General features: G+C 43.1%; 1 protein-coding gene across 1 annotated transcript in view; it reads right to left on the bottom strand.

The window, feature by feature from the left end:
- Positions 1-24,063, bottom strand: part of PTPRT (protein tyrosine phosphatase receptor type T) — a 1,693,536-nt gene that overhangs the window by 55,917 nt on the left and 1,613,556 nt on the right. The window contains exons 28-29 of the mRNA XM_078652140.1: positions 22,268-22,417; positions 20,358-20,531 (exon numbers count right to left, since the gene is read on the bottom strand). Coding sequence (XP_078508266.1) covers positions 20,358-20,531; positions 22,268-22,417 — 324 coding nt within the window. The remainder of the gene's footprint in view (positions 1-20,357; positions 20,532-22,267; positions 22,418-24,063) is intronic.

A 24,063-nucleotide genomic window follows, 5' to 3' on the forward strand; every position in this document is an offset into this window, starting at 1 on the left:
CAGAAATGTTAATATGTACGAGAAGATGAATCTTATAAATCTTATAAATATGACTTTAAAGAAAGCAACGCCTGATAATTTAATACAATGTCAACTGCCAGTATTAACACAAACTAAGCAATTGATTGAGCCTTGGGTACATTAAAGTATGTAGAAAAATCAACATGTTTGCTATGAATGATATTTCATCCCATAACAGCCAATACAGATACATAGCAATAAAAACTAAAATGTCTTATAGTGCATCAAAGTGCTAAGAATAAGGGTCTATAGTGCAATCAAATCCCGAAGGATATGCAATTATGTCAAAAATATGACTATAGATAGGATTCGAACATACTAAAAATACCTCCTAAAATATAGGTACGATTTTAAGATTTTAATCGAAATAAGCTACCTAAACCTTCTCAAACTTCTTAAGCCCCCCAATTTGCAGTGCATAAACTCATATCTGCTTTTTTTCCCGAACCCATTCACCTTTGGTTGGTATAAGATCTGTAAAGCAAGAGCAATATAGGAACTGCCATTTTGATATATAATAATTTGATCACCTTGTCAGGAAAATGTAAAGCAGGGTCATAGCCACTTTCAGCCGAATATTTGAATATATTGTGATTGCGGATTCGTTTTCCAAATAGCAAAAAATAGAATTCCAGAGCTCCTGGATCGAGAGGCACTGTGATATGAGATGTGTCCAATTTGCTGAAGGATGGTTAAGACAACAAAAGCACTGCCCAGATTGATTGGGATAAACCTTAGATAGAAAAAGTGGGGTTCTATTAAGCAGCCATTTGCTAAAGAATAACATCCTACGCCAGTTAGCCCCCCTTAGCGTGCTAAAGTTAAGTTTATTTAATACCGACCACATACTCGCTGTGATTTCCAACTCTTCATGTTTTCCCCATTTAGTTATTGCTTTCTCCACAAGATCTATACCCTTGATAGAGGCTAAACACTGTTTCCATTCCCCATGTTTCTTAACCATAGTTTTGTCTAATAATTCATGTACTACATTTTTACGTTTGATAATTTGTAACAAATCAAGGTTACTTAAAAAATTGCTAAAAATATTATATGACCCAAGGAGAAGGAAGTCATTTGGAAATATTCAGCCAACAATCATTCCTTAAGAAATCAGAGATTTTCCCAAAGCCAGCCTTGGCCCATTTTTGTTTAATTACAGTTGGATCTCTAATCTAAGATAGAGATATGAAGTTGGATAACGGAGTTGAGGAGTTGATAATGGGGATTGAATATCTTCTATAGAAAAGCTGGCATTCATGGAAAAACCACTGCATACACGTATACCGTACTAGTTTAGGAGATTTTACAATTTTTAATGGGCATGTATCTGAATCGCAAATTAACTTTATGAAATAGTTTATAAATAGACCTGTTTGTAGTGCCGGCTTAAACCTTGACATATATTGTGCAAACAATGCAAAATAATAATCCCTGAGGTTGGGGAGAGCAAATCTGCCATTTTTCAGTTCCTCATATAAAGTGCTGAGTGCAATTCGGGGGACTTTCTTACCCCAGAGAAAAGATGTAAACATGGACTCTAACTTAGCAAAAAAAGAAGCCATTAAAACACAGGAGATCGTAGAAAATAAAAAAATTAATAACGGAAGAACAGACATTTTAATCAATGCAACCCTGCCCATAATAGTTAATGGAAGGGAATTCCATCGAAGGAATAAGTCCTGGACTTTTCGCAGAAGGGAAGCAAAGTTTAAATCATATAATTCAGAAATTCGAGCCAATGAATAAACACCCAGATATCTTTTCGGTTTAGTATTTAGACAAGGAGAGGTATCAGCATGTAAATCCTCAGGCTTACAGCCACACTGTATTATTTCAGGTTTTTGAAAATTGATTTTGTATCCTCCGAGCAACTCAAATTGCTCAAAAATCTCAAAAGATTTTGCTTGCACCTCCGTCTCAGCCCTTATTATGAGCATGACATCATCAGCATATAATTAAAGTTTTCCCATAGTTGGTAGAGGAGGACACATATCAACCCTATTCCGGATGGCTATCACCAAGGGCTCAATAAAAAAGGCAAATAACACCGGAGACAGTGGGCAGCCTTGTCTAGTCCCCCGTTTGAAAACTCCTTAATGTTGATAGGTAGTTGGAAAAGTGGGTTCTCGATTGGGAATACATTGTCCCTATGGAGAAGCAAGAACAAATCTATAAATTTCTGTATGTCTCAATGACTACATCTTTGAATACTTCAGTGAATCTAAAACAGATGACTCTCCCAATCTGCCAATTTCAACCAAAATCAGAGATAAACAAAAAGAGCAGACATGTAACCTTCTATGCTCCACACAAAGTAACATAGGTATAACTCTTCTGTTCATTCTACCTTTGATGATATACCTCAGAAAGATGGTCTGTTTGGAAGGGGTCACAAGACACTTCTTGTTGATAATAAACCCCAGGCTTTCTTGCAAATTAATCATCTTTTGCAATTGATCCAAAAAGAGTGATTGGGAATTGATACATGAGAAGAAGATCGCCGAGGTAGATAATTAGCCAGTAACTCTATGTTCTGAGTGCCTCTATGATAGACTTCAACACCTTGGTGAAGCACCAAGGGGCTGAGAGGGCCTGAAAGGCATGGTCTTGAACTCATAGAACTGATCCGGCCACCGGAACTGAAGGAACTGCAGATAATGGGGAACTGTCAAATATGCGTCCTCGTGATCGAGACCAACCATCCAGTCGTCCGGCTTGAGGTGATAGTACAAAAGGTTTAGGCTCTCCATCTTGAAGTGGCAATAAAGCAGCCACCCATTGAATTCACTGAGGTTGATCACCGGCCTTTGGCCTTCATCTTGCTTCTTCACCAGGAAGATATTGCAGAGAAATCCATGAGGGTGGAGTTGTGTAGGGGTAATCGCATCCTTTCGGGGCAGGTCCGTTGCCTCCAGTTCTATTAGGCAGCCTAGTCCTTTCAAAAGACAAGCAGGTGAGGGTGCAAGCGTTGGACAGGGGAGCCATAAAACTCTATTTGAAATTCTTGTACAGTTTGCAAAACCCATGCAGCATAGGTAAGAGCCTAACAATTGTGTAGAAACAAAGCCAAATTACCTCCCACCTTTAGTTGGGAAGAAGGGAGAAAACTCACCTGATTGGGCAGACAGGAATTGTCCCCTGCCAGTGCCTCTAGTATTGCGATCTCTGAAGCCTCTTCTCATGGGGAAGACCTCCCAGGTGTAGGACTGGTCCTGGCCTCTGTGGTATGCGTTAACCCTAGGAGGGCCTTGTGTGTAGAAGTAGCCAGCCAAGCACCCTCTGCCACTGCTGGCCCAGAAAAAAATTCTGGGGTGGAAGATCTTTATAATCGATGCCTGAGCCTTAGCGAGCTATGTGAATGTAGTCACACATTTTCCTAGTTCCTTGATGAAAGACTCTCCAAAAAGCCTTCCTTGAGCCATTGCACCTTCCCTAGTTGTTGCCAAATCCCCCAGCTTGAGATCCACCTTAATTAGGAGGGACCGGCGTCTCACCTCTGACAGTGCGCAATTGGTGTTCCCCTGGAAAATCACTGCACTTTGCTCCAAGCCCGATAGCATGTCCGAGGAAATCACAGTACTGGGAGCCTTAGCCTCCTCTGCCAGTTTCAGAATTTTAGTGAGCGGTCCTATGATGTCCAGTAGTTTTTCCTGGCAGGAATTCCAGAACCTATCGATACATTTCTCAGGGTCCCTAATATATTTTTGGAGGAATGTGGCCAACCTAGTGTATATTTCTGTTGTAAGGGCCACCTTGCCATTTAGAGAGAGATTCAGACACTGAGCCCTGAGGCAGGTCCTCCTTCTCTAGCAGCTTCTACAGTCAGCTTGCTTCATATTCGCCCACATTTGCTGACGGGAACCAATCCACTGAGAGTGGATGTATTAAGTTGCCGAGGTCGAGCATGTCTGAGGAATCTTCTGTCTTTGCATCAGAGGGTGCATTAGGTGGGGTGGCCAGAAAAGGACGTCAGGGCCTAGAGGGGTCCGCCTTGTCATTGGAGTCTGTAGTAAATAGGTGGAGACCGCAGTTGTAGCAATAAGGGTTTATTGCAGAGAAGCAGAAAGAAGCAACCACAACACAAGCTGGCCAGGCACAAACTGTCACCAACTAGAACACTAGAAGGAGACAGAGCCATGTACATTCTGGAATGAGTGACATAGGTAGGAACTATAGTAGAGCATGGAAATGGAAGAAAGATAAATATACAACACATCTCCTCTCGTAGAATTAAAACAAAAGAAGTAAAAGGAAACTTAACACAAAGGTAAGCATGTCATGGAAAGGAAACTTAACACAAGACTAGAAGAGAGCTCCTGAAGTAAAGATAAAAGTTGAACTCCTGAAGTAAGGATAAAAGTTGAAAACATCATAGAATAAATAAGCATTGAAAGGGACACACGTCACCCCTCTAAAAAACCTAACCGCAACAAAAATCATTCAAGTAGGCAGGAGGTCGGTGGCACCTTTGAGGCCTAGTTGCAGGCAAAGAGGAACTTGGGTTAGAATCAGGGATGGCAATAGGATCGGGAACAGGCACAACGGGGTCAGGAGCATCCCCCCCACCATCACCCCTAGTCAAGACGCTCACAGAAGCAGGAACCACATGAGGAGAATCCTGAGAAGGAACAAACATGAACCCCGAAGAGGGAAGGTCTTGGACAGGAGCAGGAGAAAGGGCAGGACCAGGACCAACAACAGGACCAGCTTTCTGGTAGAGAGCAATCCTCCTTAAATTCCATTTCTCCCCATTAGAGAGGACAACATAGTGAGGATAGACCATCTTGACGAGGAAAGGGCCACGGAACTTGGACAAACCACCTGAGACACGACCAGATTTTACCTTGACCAGGTCACCTTTAGCAAGTTTACTAGCAACAACCTGACCAGAGGACTTACAGCCTACAAGGGGTTTGCGAGAAGGAACCTTAGAAGACAGACCTACAGAACTCCTACTCAAAGGAGACTTTCCAGGCGAACCCACTGTGCCCTTACTCGGAGACTTAGGAGCCACCCTGGAGGCATCACCCAAAAGAGACTGACAGACCAGGTCCTTGAGCCAAGAGGGAATGAGTTTGGTGCTGGGAACTCTACCCCTCATCATCTCAAAAGGGGAAGTGGTGTGGGAACCATGAAGGGTGGTACAGTACGCATAAACCATTTCACTAACAAGGGAAGAGACAGAAGAACCACTGGAGAGAGCCATTTGAACGGTACCTTTCACCAATCTATTAAGGCGCTCACAAAGGCCGTTACCCTGGGGGTTGTAGAGGGAGGTCCTATGATGGGAAATGCCACAATCAGACAAAAAGGTTTGCATATCATGCGAAACCAACTGTGTACCATTGTCAGTTATAAGAACACTAGGGAAACCCTCTCTAAAAAACAAAGACTTCAGATGACTAATGGTAGTGGCCGTAGTAATATCCTTAAGAAACTCCACAGACAACCACTTGGAATGGCAGTCGACAATGACAACAGCAAATCTCTGAGGAAGAGGTAGTTCAGCCATGGGGCCTATGAAATCCAAACAGATGGTGTGCCACGGAATTTCGGGAAACTGCAGCGCACCCATCTCAGACCCCACAGAAACTTTAAGCCTCTTCTCACCCACCTTGCAGGTATGACAATCCTCAACCCATGAGGACACCATGGAGTCCATTCCGGGCCACCAGAAGTTCAACTTGAGACGCTGTTGCGTCAGGGTTTGGCCAAGGTGACCCTCGTGTGCTAAAGAAATGAGCTTTGGTCTCAAGTCAGCGGGAGGCACAAATTTGTCACCACGCATTATGACGTTGTCATCGCAAACAGACAAGTCATCAATGACCTTAAGAAAAGGACGGACAGAGACATGGAGACAGCTCTCCCTGCGGGAACCCAACTTGATGAGCTGGATAACTTCCTGTAACACACTATCCCTGGACATGGCATCCACCCACTCAGAACGAGAAAAAGAACTTTCAGATAGTAGAAGAACATCATCGATCCAGGCAACATTCTCATCATGACCCTCCAGACTGAAACCAACATCTGCACCAGACGGAACAGCTAACCTAGACAGACAGTCAGCCTGGAAGTTCCTCCACCCAGAAATGTGGGAAATGTCAAAATGGTACTCCTGGAGTTTCGAGGCCAACCTTGCCAACCTTGGAGAACCAAATGCTCCTCCACCAGGAGAGAGGATGCGAATGAGGGGTTTATGGTCAGTCTTAAGGTTGAAGCGGGTGCCCCATAGGTAGGGTCGAAAATGATGAGCACCCCACGCAGCAGCCAAAGCCTCTTTCTCGATAACAGAATAGTTCTGTTCGCATTTTGAAAGAGTGCGTGAGGCAAAAGCAACCGGCCTGTCACCGTCCTTGTGGGACTGAAGCAAGACCGCACCAAGACCACAGGCACTGGCATCTACCAATAAAGTGGAGGACTTGGCAGTATCAAAGGGTGCCAGAACCTTAGCATTACATATAGCCTCCTTAATGCTATTGAAGCAAGCTTCCATTTCAGATCCCCATGAGAACTTACAACCCTTCTTCAACAAGGTCCTCAGAGGCAAAGTCTTCTCTGAGAATCTCTCCACAAACTTGGAGTAGTATTCGATCAAGCCCATGAATGACCGCAACTGGTCCTTGTCAGACGGGCAAGGAGCTAAGCGTATTGCATCAAGAAGATTCCTCTTGGGTCTGACTCCATTGACTGAAATTTCATGTCCCAAGTATTCGATGTTCTCTACGAGAAAGGAACACTTCTCCCTACGTAATGTAAGGCCGGTGTCCCATATTCTATGTAGAACATTCCTGAGGACAAGGTTGTGATCAGCCACAGACTCTCCAAAGACCAAGATGTCATCTTGAAAGAATACCACATTTTTGAGTCCCTTAAAGATTTCGCTGACCAACCTCTGGAAGACACTCGCCGCCGAAATCAACCCAAAGGGAAGACGAGTAAATTGAAAGATCCCCTCTGGGGTGATGAAGGCGGTAAGATGCTTCGATGACTCATGGAGCTTAACCTGATGGTAGGCACTCTTCAGATCGAGTTTGGAGAAATATCTCGCGCCCTGAAGAGTGGAAACCATCTCCGTAATATTGGGTAAAGGGAAGGTGTCCGCAACGACACACTTGTTTAGGGACCTGAGGTCCACACAGAATCTTAATTTTCCGTCTGATTTCTTGGAAATCACGACGGGCGAAACCCATGCCGATGCTTCTGTAGGCTCAATTACACCAGACTGGAGCATCTCTTCAATTAAAAGTTTTACCTCACTGCGGATGGAGATGGGAATTCTCCTTACACGATGTTGCACAGGCAAACTTCCCTTCTTCAACTTTATAAGGTGGGCATAACCCCGAAGCTCACCCAACTCCTCCCTGAACACAGACCCAAATTCAGACAGGATAAACTCAATGGAGTCATCATCAACCACCATGATTTGGTTCTTTGCTCTAGGATTGATGACGATATAGAGGTCATATTGATGTACCCACCCTAGAATAGGCGGACCATCAATGGAAACATAAACTTTCCCAAAAATAGACCTCTTCTCAAATGTGATCTCAGTTTCAAAGAAACCAAGGATTTCAATTTTCTGACCATTGAAACCTTTAGGGGAAATGTCACTTCGTTGTAAATTCACCCCCTCCCAAAAGGCATCGAAAGTAGACTTGGGTATGATGGTGTGGCGAGAACCGGTGTCCACCATCAACAACACCTCGTGGGAGTCAATCTTGAATATGGCTTTGGGTCTGGTTTGCCTTGGATCGTCACAGATGACATCAACATCGTCAATGACTAGAAGTCTATCAGGTTCAACTGCAGAGTCATCAACGTAGTCATCAACAATATTCACTCTCTGTCTGGTTTTCGCCTTGCACATTTTGGAAAAATGTCCAACTTTCCCACACTTCAAACACTCTTTGTTAGAGGCAAAGCAAAACCTCGCGTCGGAAGAGTGACTACTACTGCCACACCTGTTGCAAACTTTGCTTACTGAGGATTTCTTGACAAAGGGTCTGGGTCTGTTTTTTTACTACAGCAACATTATCTCCAGAACAGTGTTCACATTCCGTACTACCACCTTTGTCAGTGACCACAGAAACTTCTTGATGTGGAGTAGATTTGTGTGAATCTAGGGCCTTCATGCACTTACTAGACTCCTCAATTACTTTGGCCAGATCAATTGCATCCTTCAAGGTCGGGTTCTTAGCTGCCCATAGCCTCTCTTGGATTTTCTTACTTGAGCACTGGACAACTAACTGATCTCTTATGAGCTCGTCGTTCATAGAACCGAACTTACACTTTATGGAAAGTTCCCTAAGTCTTGCCACGAAGTCATCTATCGTTTCTGACTCCTTTTGACGTTGTGTGTAAAACTTATAGCGGTTCATAATCAGATTCTCCTCTTTTGCAAATCTGATCTCCAAACGATCAACTGCCTCCTTAAACTCATCAATGTCATGTCCACTAGCTCCAAGTGTGATAGGTAGGAACCTAAAAACTCTCTGCCCTTCCTTGCCCAGAGTGCTCAAAAGGATAGCCTTTTTCCTTTTGGGTGAAAATTCCTGTCCATCAAGCGCTTCCAAGTAATTGTCAAACATAATGTACCAGTCCTCCCAAGGTATCTCAGGTACACCGGGTTCAGGTAAAAACTGAGGAGGCAAAGTTACTACGAATTGTTGTGCCATGTTCACTTAATTATGCAGAATGAAAAACAAAATAAACACTGCTTTTGCACAACAGAACACAGTATTGAATTATAGCAACATACCTCTTCCTATTCAAAAGTGTCCAAAACGATACTGGGGATGTACAGTAGGATCAGGCAGGATTTTGACTTGAAATAGCAAAAATTCCGCTTTACAATAACCCAAAACGGCTGAATTGCGGTGAAAGGCAGGAGTTTGGCTTGAAACGGCAAATTTTTTTTTTAAAATAGCCCAAACCGGCTGAATTGCGGTGAAAACGAGGCTTGGATGGCAAACAGAGGATAAGATGGCCGCCGCTGAAAACGAGGCTAGAGGTGCTCGAAAACGAGACTTGAAACGCACAAAGGAGTGTCTCCTTGGTAACGCCAGGCAACAACACTGCGCTCGGGCTCACTGACTCACGCGCTGACTCCGCTGGTGCGTCTCGGCGTCTCCGGGGTAACTGGTTGGAGTGTCTCGGCGTCTCGCTGGTAACCAGGCAACAGCTCTGTGCTCGAGCTCCGCTGGCTGACGCGCAGACTCCGCCGACGTCAGGGCTCCCGGTGACAACACAATAACTCTCGTGGCTGACTCACCAGTCTGTCACGTGCCGGGCTCGCTCTGTTGACTTCAGATGACGTCAGCACTGGTTGCGCTCGAGCTGCATTCTTCAAACCAGCTCAAATTAAGGAAATTACCCCAGATAGGCGTCTTCTTTTGGAAACGGAAGTAGACCAAAGGACATTGACGAGGCCAACACGCCGTAGGTTCGTTTCACGTTGAGGAAGCTCCGCTAAAATCTGCTTTCCATTACAAATCTTGAATCCAGGCATCAAGATGAGGTCTTCAATGGTACTGGCCAGCAGGTAACGTCGCCAAAATTGTAGTAAATAGGTGGAGACCGCAGTTGTAGCAATAAGGGTTTATTGCAGAGAAGCAGAAAGAAGCAACCACAACACAAGCTGGCCAGGCACAAACTGTCACCAACTAGAACACTAGAAGGAGACAGAGCCATGTACATTCTGGAATGAGTGACATAGGTAGGAACTATAGTAGAGCATGGAAATGGAAGAAAGATAAATATACTACAGAGTCCCCATGGAAATTGTCATCCTCACCCAGTGGCAGGGAAGGGGGCGAAGTCAGGTCAAGTGGTCCACCAAAGTGTTGTCCGCCACGTCCAGGTCTGATTGGGCAGAGCACACATGTTAAAATCCCCTTTGCACTTGGGAGTTCAGCTCAAAGGTTGATTAGGTTTCTGCAAAGAACATAAGGCCGCAGACTGGTCACGGGCAGGTCTAGGGGGCCGGAATAAGAATGTGCCAATTATATCAGGTGCTTTCAATAAGCCCCATGACAGCAGCCACCACATGGTGAATGGAGACATCCACTGTCTCACAATACTCATCATCTAGTAGTAGAAGCCATGATGGATTCTTCCTCTAAGTATTGCTCTTGTCGCTGCATGGTGACTGTAATTCTCAGGAGCCAAAAGCTCTAGTAATAACAGGAGCAGGAAGGGGAGAAATGTTCAGTGCTGGGGGCAACCAGACAGGTTTGGGTACGCAGGGCGTGTTAGTGGCCTTATATCAGTGATTTTGGGTAGCCCAGGAGGGCTGTGTTAGACACTGGATGATACCAGTTTAAATTTGGCATGCTAGAAGCACTTGAAGGGTCTCAGCCCTGGAGCTGTAGCTCTCTACTGGGATACAAAGGGGAAAAATATGTGCTGCCCCCTGTACCCAGCTCTACAAGCGGCACTGAGCAAGACTATGCTGTAAGCGTCTGAAATCTGCATATAGACCTGGTGAAACCAGGCATCTTTGGCTATGAATATGAGTGTGAAAAGCAATTTTACAGACCCCAGCGGGGTGTTGCAGGCTTCCAAGGCAGTTTGAGAAGAGGCAGGAGGGTTCCATGGTTGTCGGCTCTTCAGTTTCACTGACTGGAAATGAGCAATGCCCCCGTGGAGCAACAAGACGAGGTAAGCATCTCTAGTGATCACTCCGGGCTCACTCTAGCCGGCGGAATGCTTCACCACATTTACCCAGCCCTGACAAACATTTCAAATGAAGCTGTGAATGGAGCACAGAGTCACGCTCCCATGGCGGGGATCTGAAAATATAAAGTATGTGTCAATAACACTGTATGACTGCAATTAGAGTAAGGAAAGTGAGTAGACTTATCTGCTGCTGGAAGCAAGAAAGAAAGAGGATGTTGACCAGGAGACTGTTGGTTATATGGACCTGACCTTGTTGCTGATTAGATTAACTTTGTTTTGTAGTCCTTTCCCGGTGTTGGTTGGGAAAGGTAGTTTAAAGTTAAATGCTGCTGGAAATAATAAAGGAAGAAAGTTTTGACCACAATCTTCGCCTCTGGTCCAGACAGAATTCTCGTAGCACTTGCAGCACCCCTAGGCCAGGCACCATAAGCCTCTGGGATTGAACATGGAGTGGGTGAATCCCTTTGCTGCCTGTGGAAGGGCTGGGTTCCCACAGCAGGCCAATTAGGGTCTTACTTCTCATGCTAATTGACACTCAACACAGTGGTTTAAACCGTACTATTACCGTTGGCTCATAATCAAATTATGTCTTTTTAGATAAACGTTTAATCTCACTTTGACTCAGAAGATGAAGGAAATGTCATCATATTTTACTTTTTTTAAATGTTACAGCGACCATCAGATATTATGTGAATGCAACCATGAAAACCATCAGTGAACCATCAGTTATTGAAAATGGTACTTTACGTCAAATTACGATTTCTGATATGATGAAATAGAAATGTGCCACTCCTAGTCTAGCCCTATTCTAATTGAGGTCTTAACTCTAAACCTAAGACTTATATGCACCTTGACCATATCTCCTTAACCCTTACCCTCATTAATTATATTTCTACTTAAACTGATCCTTACTTAATCTAAGAAAGTTTGTTCTTTAATACATACTAAAACCCTGCAGCCGATTGATGAAATCACAATAACGAAAACATTTTCATTTCTATGTCCCTTTTTTGCATTGCAATCGAATAATTAAATTATGATACTTGTAGATTTCGTTCTGAATAATATCCATAACTGCCACACTCTTTGTGAGTTCCTCGACTAGGGTTTTTTATTGCATCCCACTAGATATCAGTAAAGTCACAAATTATATAAATGCAGTGTTTTGTGAAATGTTTTGGAGTGCCATTCAAAGAATACTACATTCGTATGAAGTACTGCTCCCTCGACCTTTCCCACAAAAAAGTCAAGCAGGTCAATTTGGAATGATTACAGGTTATAATGTTTCACATTAGGGTATTTGCTTATTTATAAAGATTTAAAAACTCCATGAAGAAGGGCCAGGGAGACGAATTTAGCAAACAACATAATGACAGTAGGGGATAGGGTAAGAGAGGCCATGGCAGAAAGGGCACATGGGGGGAGAAAAAAGTATGATCTGTAACAAAGAACAAAAGAAAAGCGAGAGCAATAAGGAACAAACATTTAGCATGAGAAAGAAAATGAAAGAAATGTAAAAACCGCTAAATGAAAACAACAATTAAAAGGAAAGGGTTTAACCAAATGAAGTAATACACTTTTGTACAGTGTTTTAGCCCACAAAGCCCTTTCCCGATCTAATGACTAATGTTCCTTGGAGTTGTACGTCTGGCAGACTGCTCTCGGCAGACATGATCACGTTTAGGTTAACATTAAGCCTTCAAAAAATCAGCCCTAAACGGTTTCTTAGATAATATCTTATTTTACAGTACAAAATATGCTAAATGAACCCTTAGGGATTGATACGTCCCCGCTCGGATGGCTGCTGTGCGTTGCAGATAATACACAAATCACCCAGAAGCACAGATTAAAAAAGGGAAAATTGATAACGAATATAAGGTTGTATGGCCCTAGAGGCAAAAGAACAAAAAAGTTATTAGCGTTCGTTCTTTGTGACAAGACCACTGATATAGAATCCTTATGCTACTTCATCTGCTGAGGCTACTTCTAATTTGATTTCTTCATTATGCTTGTAGCACATACTGGGCAGTGTACTGCTGGCAGACGGTTCTAAATCTTGAGCTTTGGAAATGTAAACGCCCTTAATTCTTTGATCTGAAATGGCATCTCTGTGAGGTTGAGAAAGGTATTCAGAATGAATGCTTGTTAAATCCTAAACGTTTCTTTATTTTCTTTGAAGTCACACTGAGGCGCATTAAGAGAAAATGCGCTGGCTAGTTACCTCTCACACCCTGGCGTGGGTGGGGCATGTCTACTTTTTTTTTTTAAATAACTCTCTTCCATTGTGGTTCCCATTGGCATGCTTCATCAGAACGTTTACACCTAGGTGCCTAATGTATCTGGGCGGGCTCTACTTTGAATCTCATAAGAGCTCTTTGGGCTCTGTATCGGGAGACCTATGTTTAAAACTTCCTTTAATTATATACCTGAATATAAGTTTTATTTCTGGAACCTTAAGCATGGTTTAAAGCAGAAATGTGATGTGCTAGGAGTGATTTATTTAGCTTTGACATTTATAGGTGTTAAACCTGGCCCTTTTGACAGGTTTATCCCCAAACTTTTTGCCTTATGCCGCCTATATTTCTGCACTGTTTTTGCTGGGTGTAGGATTCTGGGCACTTTACCCATACTGACCACTGCTTAAGTGCATTTGCTCTCTTTATAAAATAAGATATGATTGGTTATCCATGATTGGCATATTTGATGTAATGGTAAGTCCCTAGTAAAGTGCAAAGTGTGTGCCAGGGCCTGTAAATCAAATGCAACTGGTGGGCTTGCAACACTAGTTGTGGCACTAGTTGTGGCACCCACTTGAGTAACCCTGTAAATGTGTCTCAGACCTGCCCCTGTAGTGACTGAGTGCCCAGTTTCAAACTGTCATATTTCCCTGACAAGTGAACCATCAGGAAAGGATCCAATCTTCCCTTTTCTTACATGTAAGGCACCCCTACGGTAGGCCCATGATACATCGATGAGCAGGGTGCAGTGTATGTGAAATGTTCTGATGGTGAAATACTGTCTATTTTGTTTTTCACTATTGAAAGGCTTCTGTCTCATAGGCTGACATGGGCGTTGCTTTGTAACAGCTTACATGTATGACTTTCCTTAGGGACAAGATGGAGAAATGGAGTTTAGGCTCTCTGAAATAAGAATGTATTAATGCACCTTTTGCTAAAGGTGTTTTTTAAATTCTGTGTTTGAAAATGCCACTTTCAGAAAGTATTATACACAGAGAGGTTAGGCCCAAAGACAATAGCCAGGTAGGGCCTTTTTAAGTAAAGCACAAGAAAGACCTAGCTACTGTTTTGCTAGTCTGCTATCTACTTAAGACAGACACAAAGAGCCAATGTTTGATTCCCAATGGATCTGGTTATTTTTTTATCCATTTCTTTATGTGTATCAGAAAGCTTTCCGCTTATAATTTGTTCCCAATGTACAGTATTCCCTCTTTGAAATAAAATTGAAAGAGTTCTGAAGGGTTTATTCCAAATGTTCACCAAATGTGCAAAGAGATTGGTGCATTACTATTTGTTTTGATGTTGTAAATATTCATGTTTCATTAATGTATATGTTATTTGTACACTTTGTCTACTTAGTTTGGAATGAATATTCCTTACTTCAGATTGTTATGAAATAAAAATAAAAAAAGCTTTTTTCATGCACATAAAGAAACGTTTAAATAAATAGCCAGATCCATTGGGATTCAAACAATGGCTCTTTGTGTCTGTCTTAAGTAGATTGCAGCATAACAAAACAGTGGCTAGGTGTTAGACTGGGCTTCTTTTGGTGTGTTTCCCCTGAGTTTTTTGCTTTCTGACCTCCCGGTTTTGACTCTGTTTATGCTGGCATAGTGTTTCTGCGCACTTTTCTCACTGCTGATCAGTGGTAAAGTGCAAGTGCTCCTGAAGTAAAATGTGTTATGGATTGGTGTTTCCATGATTGACCTGTTTGATTTATGTGTCAGTCCCTAGTAATGTGCACTGAGTGTGCCAGGGTCTGTGAATCTGTGGGCTGCAGCACTGGATTGTGCCAACCCAAACAAACAGCCCATAAGGTGTAACTCTGGCCTGCCATTACAGAGCCTGTGTGCAGTCTGGGACTGCCATGTCGATTTGGCAAGTGCACACCCTTGCCAGTCCCTAAACCTTCCCTTTTCTACATGTTAGTCACCCCTAAGGTAGGCCCAATTACCCCTGTGGGCAGGGTGCATTGCATACTCAAGGTAAGACTTGCCCTGGTGTGTGTGGAATGTCCTGATAGTGAATTACAGCCAAATTAGTTTTTCACTATTGCAAGGCTACGTTTTCCCATAGGCCAGAATTGGCAGTTTGATTATAACAACTTATAATCCTAACTGTCCAAGGGAACAAAGAAGAAAAACACGTTTAGTATGCCTGAACTAAGAATGTTAAATACATCTTTTAGTGAGGGTGATTTTTACATTCTGTGTTTGAAAATACCACTTTTAGAAAGTAGGTATTTTCCTGCCTAACCATCCAGGATGCCTCTGCTAGGTAGTGTGTTCCATGTCTGGTGTGTGAGTGACAGGGGGCTCAAGAGGTTCATGGCTCCAGCAGTCTGATGGGTCAGGGCTAGGCTGAATAGGGTCTGCATTGAGTAGAGAGTAGGGGGGTAGAGATTTCCTTTAACTGACCTGAGCACTCATAGAATATAGAGTAGGGGAGGAGATTTCATTTCAGCTACCTGGGCCAGGTCTGCTCTCAAACAATGCTGTCTCCACCTCCTGCCAGGAAGCTGCACCCAGGAGCCCAGGAGGACAGACCTGTTTTTGACTAGGTACAGACACTCTCTGCCTTCAGAGAACAAAGGATTTGGTGGTATAAATATTGGGGCCCAAACCCCAGAACTTTAGAACTATTTTGGATCAAGAAGACTGCCAAGAGCTGGGGAAGCTGTGAGGAGGAACTACCACTTTGCTGTGTGCTTTGCTGGGTTTGCCTTCAGTAGCTTGTTCTGTCTTGGGCAGTGAAAGGACTTGACTGTACTTTCTGCAATTTACTTTCGTGAGTTTCTCCAAGGGCTTGAGGTAGAGCTTGCCCCCTGTCCAAGAAGTCTCAGGAACAGCAAAGACTTCAAATTCTTCTGCCCTCAGCACTGGGGACTGTGTGTGTTGTGCTGTAACAGAAGAAAAAGCAACCTGACGCTGTCCACGATGCCGCTGCCGACTCCATGTCCTAACAACACCACAGAGGCACCCCCGCAATGCTGCACCACAACCCTGGTCTCATGACGCCTGCTGATGCCGCCACCGAGCCGCTGCCTACACCCCGACCTGTGGGCACCGCACTCCGCACCGCTACGCTTCATGTCGACGCCTTGGTATCCTCGATGATGACCCTCCACACCGAAATCTATGCCCCTGCTTGCACCGTCATAACGTTACACAACGCACCGCCCTCATCCCGCACCTCAGCTTGGCCTACCGATGCCGGTACCATCGACTCCAGTTTGTCAGCCGACGACAGCTCTTCAGCAACGACGATGCCGCTGCTTGCTCCGCAACCTGCCAGCATCGCGACGAGCACCGCATCCATTTTGCACCGTGACCCTGGTGTCACCAATGCCGCCATGTGACACCACCACTGAGCCGCTGCTCTCATCACGATCTGAGGGTACCACACGCCACACCGCTGCACTTCGCACTGCAGCACATGACACCTGCCGGCGCCAACGCTCCTGACTTCAACAACAAGGAGGTCGACCTGCAACATGTGTGACTTCGAGGGCCCCGACGACTCCTGCACCGACCTCCGGAACCAACTCCTGCGGATGCCGTGCTTTCAGAAGTTCAACAAGAGGTCGCCGACGCCCTACATTTCTAAAAGGTACTGTTTGCGGGTCTTCCCGGTGCCATAGCTGGCCGCGACGCCGCAGTCAGCCAGAACTGTTTGGATTTGTTTGCTCTCAACACCGTGATAGCCCCGGATAGTGCTATCGACATCAAGGAACTGTTTTTCAAGCATATCTGGATAACTGAAGAATTTTGAGTACTCTTTTATCATTTTTGGTCTTGTCTCAACTCAAGTATATAAAAATATTGGATATTTTTCTAAACTGGTGTGGTGTCCTTTTGTAGTGCTTACACTATATTACTGTTGGTTATGGGCAAATGCTTTACACACTGCCTCTAAGGTAAGCCTGACTGCTTGTGCCAAGCTACCAAGGGGGTGAGCAGGGGTTATTTTAGGAGTAAAACTCCCTTATCCTGACTAGGAAGAAGGGTTCCTATTTGGACAAAGATGCAAGCTGTTGCCAACTAGAGACTCCCATTTCTAAAGCTAGGTCTTTCTTGTGTTTTACTTTTAGAAAGTAGGCATTTTCTTACTTTATCATCCTGTGTGCCTCTGGCTGTCTGGTATTCAGCATCTGGTTTTGGAGTGACAGGAGCTGGGGATATGCATTCACTATAGACAGCCACTGGTGGGATGAGGTGTGCCCGGACTTGCCTGGGTGACTCATTGCTGGGCTGAATAGGCTGTGTCTCCTTTTCACACTGCTGTCCCTGCCCCCTGTGGTCAAGCTTCACCAGGGAGGACAGGACTCATTTGGACTGGGGTCAGTGACCCTTACAGCAAAGAGAACAATGACAACATGGGGTATAAGTACTTGACCTAAAACCCCAGGACTTTAGACTACTTCAAGGAACAAGAGGACCCTACCAAGAAGAAGAGCAGAGGACTGTGTGTGGAGCACAGCCTTTTCTGTGTGAGGGGTGGGTTGGCCTGCATTTGCCGCTTCTGTCTGTGGTGGAGGAAAAGGACTGATTATAGTTGCCTTGCTGCGGTGTCCTGCTTGTGAAGAATCTCCAAGGGCTTGTATGTGCTGGCCTCCTGTTGGAAGTCATCGTATACAAAAAACTTCAGGAAAAGATATTTGCTGGATCTTAAAAAGAACTTGCCTGGAGCAGGATAAGGACAGGACTGCTCTTCCTCCTTTTAGAGAGCGTTTATGATTTTCTTCCCGGCAAAGGGTAAATGGAGCGCTTTGCTTTTCACTCCAAGCTAAGGAAGTGCTGAAAGAAAACCAACCAGAAACCCCATTTCTAACAATAAGTGTATAGGTTTTCACCAACCATGCCAAAGCGTCAAGTGGCTTTGATCAGGACTACAAAGCTACGTCTCTCTGCTTCAAATATTCGGTTAAACCTGCACTATTTAGTGCAAATTAGTGAGCCGTAATTTAACTTTCACTCAGCCATGCTCTCCGAACCTATAGAGTAATTTCCCTCCAATATATTTTATAGGGGTATACTCTAGACCCCAATAGAGGACTAGAGGCAGGTGGACCTTGTTATCAAACCTTCGTCAAGGATCGTCGCCTGTTTTTTCACATGATCGGTACCTCCAATCTCTGCACCTTTGACCTCACTCCAGTAGATGCCTGGGGTGGAGGGGTGAGTATAGTTGCTGATTTCCTGTGCCCATTCATACTTATCAATTTAAAGGAATCAATACTTGCATTATATTGTTGATGAGGAAAAGCAGTACTAAGTCTGAACATGTTGATGCAAGATCCAAAGTAAGATTCATGTTACGACAATCCACAGCATTGGCAAAGCTTGCTTCATTCGGTACTGTTTCTTTACCATGCAACTACTCAGACTGAGTTTTGATAGTAATACTTGAGGATGAAGATACTTCTCCTACTTCTGGTTTGTACTAACTCTGCATCGGCTACATGTGGTTTCTTGTCACCACTAAATGTGACAGTGACAGGAGCAGGTTCTAAACGTAATAAAGGGCAACCAACCAGGGTCTTTGTTAGAGCCTAAGGCGATCCCCTAAGGGAAGGCCTTTGTGTCACATAACTGATCTTGGGGCAGATACTTTTATACTATGCTTTCCGCCAACTCTCCCCTACGATTATTATTGACCATTGCTGCTATCTATGTATTGAGAAATGATTTATTTTCAAAGCAAAACATTGTGAAAAATATGGATGTTTTTCACCAAGGGTTTCATCAGATAGCAGACATGCAAGAAGAGCGAGCATGAAATGTTTGATGTATAGATTTCAAGACAAGGTGTTTGTCAACGAAAGTGTGAACGTGGAATTCTTTGATGACCAAAAGACACTGCTTTAAGGAACTGCCAGGGTTGGATGCCACAAGAAAATACCTCTTCAGTGATGCTTAGACAAAATGATCGACCAAGAAATCTATGCATTAATACACATTTTATTCATAGATCTAGAGCAACACAAAAAGATGAATAACGGAATGCTGAGCATTTCAAAACATTCATCTCCAGTACAGAGAACTGGGCCTAAATCCATTCTTCTTTTACTCACCATGCCATTCCAGTTTGGACCCAGCCATTCATAGATCTATTGCCACGTTAAAGATATTGGACTACAGAATTATCCGAAGAATGTTGCTTTACAGTTCTGATGGGCAGGATAGCGAGATTTTATTTGCGAAATATTCAGTGTAAAACCAATCACTTCGTGGTGTTTTGAAAGACTTAGTGTGTTTGTAGGGCTCACAGAAGATGTGAGACCGAGAGCACTGGTACCTAAAGTTGTGCTGAAGTAACATTCACTCTAACGTGATGTAAAGACCAAACCCAAGACCCACAAATACTGCCTGTCATGGTAAGCAAATGAGAGGAAATCGTGATGACATATTGTAAAGTTATTAATGGGAAGACTAATTCAGGATAACAGGTTAGAAGCACTGGAAACAAAGCTGATACCTTACACTTAGAATTTATCTCCTATGTCATTGTTCCTCATTTTATGAATCTTGGGTGCTGAAGGCAAGGCAGGAGTGCCTGGAACTTTACTCAAAGAAGAGCTTGAATCTATCCATGAAATGTTAAAATGAATAAGGGATGATACCCTTCAAAACTAGAAACAACACATACTGAGTTAATATTGAGACTGTAATGAGGACAGTTGATGGATTATTATTATTAACCATAAAGTGTTGTTTGACGAAGGTGTTTTCAGCTCTAGTGTGGTATACTTGATATTTGACCACAACTTATTCCATCTGAGATGGGTATCTTATTACCTTTGTGTTTTTGACTCTTCAATAATGAGAGGATGTGATCTAAGGGCTAGGGTGGTCGACTTCCAATCTGGGGAACCAGGTTCAAGTCTTGGCAACGAAGCTCAACAACCTGGGAATCTGGGCAAATCACTTAATCTCCCAGTGCCTAACAAAAATGAATGTGTCCTTAAGTAACGCAAGTGATGCTCATGTAAAGCACTCTGATACCCGATACCTTCAGGTAAAGTTCATGCTATGTATAACTGAAAAAAAGAAAAAAGTGGTATACAAAAAGTCAAATAATGAAACGTAGCAATGTAGTTTTGGATTTGACACACTGGATTTCTTTTATTATCTTGCTTTGTGGCAATAGTCAGGGTATTAGGCAGACTGAGTGAAGCTCCTATTCCACAACTTGAATCAATGTCTTTGTTTCTGCACTATTCAAGTTTTCTTCCCTAGATCCTTGTTCTGTCTCTACAGGAGAATAGGTGTTACTGAAGCCAAGCCTTTGTTCACGCTTGCATTTGACTTCCACAACAGCAACAGTGTTTCTCTTGAAAACTCCCAATGCTGGCAGGGTTGAGAAAGAAAACGAACGAAAACACCACCCTCACAGCCAATATCACCTTCCACTTACGTCCATGAGTGCAGCATTTATGTAGTTGCTCGACTCTCCGTCCACTGAGATGAGAAACGGAAGGCAGCGGTCCAGGGGCAGCACGTCCATGCATCGATTCTTGTCATGATTCCTCGGCAGGAGGCCGATGCTGCAGTCTTCTGGCCGCACCCTCGGCGTCACAATGTTCAAGGTCTGCAGGGACGGTGGAAGGATAAGAGAAAAAAAACTGCTTTGATCATGCGTTGGGTAAATTGGGTGATTGGACCTAATTAAGAATAAACTTCTCATGAAATTGTTATTGTTTTGCTTATTTCATCCATCTACTCATTGTAACTCTAATCCCCTTTCCTTCCCCCCTCCTCCCTCCTTCTCTTCTTCAATAAATCAAACTTAAAAAATATATATATATACAACTTAAAAACAAAAAAAAAGAATGTCAATTTGCGGTCCATTTTAACATCAAATCTCATACTCCCCCTACCCCCAACTGGTCTTTATGTGATAAAGAAGAAGCAGATCCCGAGTACAAGCAAAAACATTGGTGGGCACTGTAAAATGTCCTCATACGTGAGGTTAAGGAAAAGGATAATAGGATGAAAAGAAATTGCCAGCACATGCAGTGAGATGCCCTCAGTTTGCCAAAGTGAGCCATGTTGCTTTGCCTATAAATAGGGTCCAATGAGCACAGCCCAGGGCATGAAAACAATTTCTTCTATTCCAACACATTTTCACTCTATCGATTTGCATCTTCACAATGGGACAGAGGAAGGAAATTGCACTTGATATATTCAGCGGAAAGCATCACAACTCTGCTTCATTAAATAGCATAATTGATGCCACCTGTCCACAGAAAAGCATCAACAAGCAGACAGCAGCAAGCTTTAGAATCATGCTGTGCGAGATGTTTTTCATCAGCTGAAACGTTTTCAGTGAGACTTCAGAAGTGCATGCAATGCATATTCCACAGTGTCTGCTAGAGAAGAACTAGTACTAATGCTGCACACATTAGTTAAATAAGAGTGGAGAGATATATGGGGTGCATTTGTATTGATTCCAATTGAGTCCCAATATTCTAAATGTATGTTGTGTCAATGCTGTACATAAACCACTTAGGACAGGGGTCTTCAAACTGGGGGCAGGCCCACCAAGGGGGGGCCTCAAGTTATCCCTGGGGGAGGCAACGGGCTCTGGCCAAGAAATATTATGCTGATAGGAGTGCTTTTTGTTTTTATGCTGAAAATAAATGAGCGGCATTAAGCTACTGTGCAATGGGCCATCACTAACATCTTTAGTCGTTTATATCCTAGCTGGCAGCATATGTCAAAAGGGAAGGGCCTCCAAATATTATTCAAAACCCCAACTGTCATTTCTAATAATCACTCTGTGGATACTTTTACATGTTAGTAAGGCCTGCCTGACCAGATTAGTATGTTTGGCAATCAATTATTTGATTGCATTTTTAAAACTCTAACAGAATGTCCATGTAATGTTCAACAAAGTCAATACATGTTTAAGCATGGCCAATTTAATAGAATAGTTGCGGGTCCGATGATTTTTTTTTCATACTTTTTCATACTTTTCATTAAAAGGTTTGAAGACCTCCGATTTAGGAATACAAAGAATGGCACAGTCTAGCTTAAAAATAAAATGGCGGCAAATGGTTCAGAGAAAGTAAAGTAATGTGAGAGGAGTACATTTATGCTAATTACAGAGGCCACACTATGGAATATTGGCTGGTGAATTTTATTCATTATTTCCAAGAGTTGCATCTCGTGAAATTGGCTAGGTACACCAATTTCCTGACAATGTGAACATTAAGTGCTAGACTGCCTATTGCACATAGGTGCATTTTGGGTTTATGTAGTGTCAATCTTTCCTTAATGCTTCCATGCTTTTCCCAGACTTCACACCTTTGCACTTCCTCATACCTGAAATTCATCCTTGATCTGGCTGGAGTTGGTCTGGGGATCAAGTCTGCTGATGTTGTAATAGACCGACCGAAACTCACACACGGGGATGGCAGTGTTGCCGCAGAGACAGGCCTCGAGAATGGCATCATGGACGAAGATGTACTGTTCCTGTAACACAAAAGGTCAGCAGGTGAGGCAGGAGGGGAAATATGACGAGGCAAGCAGTGGAGTGGAGGTCCTTTGTTATGCTCTTCAGTGCAGCAGGGAAGGTGGAACAATTACATAGTAGAGATGGGCAGGCAATACATTACTAGGGAGGGTCGACCCATTGAGGAGCCAGGGGTCTGGCTTGGATCAAAAAGCCAATACATGAGCCGAGCCATCAAAGGACCTATCATTTCAGACAAACATATTTTCACCTTCTTGTTCTGATTTTATTTAAATTTGCAAGCCTTGCACTTCTAGTTTTGTTTTCATACTAATTCTGTGTTACAGTAGCTCCCAGTCATTGTGCAGTCGGCTACTTGTATTTTGGTAGAGGGCAGTGCCCTGGATCGTCTGTGGATCGTCTTGCAATTGAGCCCCAGAGCTGAGGCAACGCCACACTTTTGATATGAGTCAGGATTGAACCTAAATGCATAGTGCACCTATTCTAGACACAGTGGATATGTCAGTCCAAGTGTGTCACACTGCTCTGTGTGACACATGTGTGTTTAAAATCTAACATCACAGCTCACAAAGGACGTTTCACACAAATTATTTATATTTTTTCAATGTCTATTGTATTCAATAAACCTTGCGAAAGGTCAAATAAAATTAATATTATGCATAAGTCACATACTTATCTGCGAAAAATTGACTAGAAAAATGGTTTGCTAATGTAGAAATCTAGCATTTCCTTGTTAAGAATAGGAAAGCTTCTGTTCCTGATGGATGCCTTTTCTCTGAGAATAGGTATAACAATCACGAACACCTCCGCGGTGGCTAAGGAAATAGCATCTCTTATTATTGAATTCTGTCAGTCAAACAGCTTTATTTGGCTATTCAAATATTCATAAAAGAGAAACCACATTTAAGAACACATAAAAACATGTAAAGTATAAAATAGGGAATAAAACACAATTCATCACACACAAAAGTGACATATAAAAGCATTAAAGCTTCAGCGGGGCAGTCTTGACCGCGACACCGTATAAAGAATAAAACACAATTCATTACACATAAAAATAAAAAAATGAACTATGGCGGCATATATAAACACTACAATTACAACAGGGCCATCTTAATCAGAAAGCATTGTATGCCGGGCCCAAACTATTATCATAACTATTATTGAATTGTTAAAGCTGAAATACGGCAGTCTGGCTGTGTAAAGTGTCCTGGTACTCATCTAGTTACAAAAATTCCTGAAAAGGCTATTATCTAGGAGAGGGCTAGTAGCAAACCTTTTTAATTTCTCAATTGGAAATCCCTAGATGATAAGCTCTTGTGCCAAAGTCAATGGAAGAATGGATTGAGGAAGATGCCAAATAATGGGAAGAGGTTTTAATTAGGAAAAACAACTTTGTCAGATATCTCCAAGGAACAGAAATGCTTTAGGAAATGTTATACAGGTGGCACTACACACCAGCTTGATTGCACATAATAGAGCAGACAAGACTCCGAAATTGTTAGAGGGGTATCGAGAAGAGGTTTCACTTTTTACCAACCCATGCAGTTTCCCAAGATTAACTAGGTGAGCGGGAGAGAACTATCGACAAGTAAACCTCATGTGCATTGGGGAGACGCAATGGACATTGCTAGGATGACTTTCT

The sequence above is a fragment of the Lissotriton helveticus genome, chromosome 7 (assembly GCF_964261635.1).
Source record: "Lissotriton helveticus chromosome 7, aLisHel1.1, whole genome shotgun sequence".
Lineage (NCBI taxonomy): Eukaryota > Metazoa > Chordata > Amphibia > Caudata > Salamandridae > Lissotriton > Lissotriton helveticus.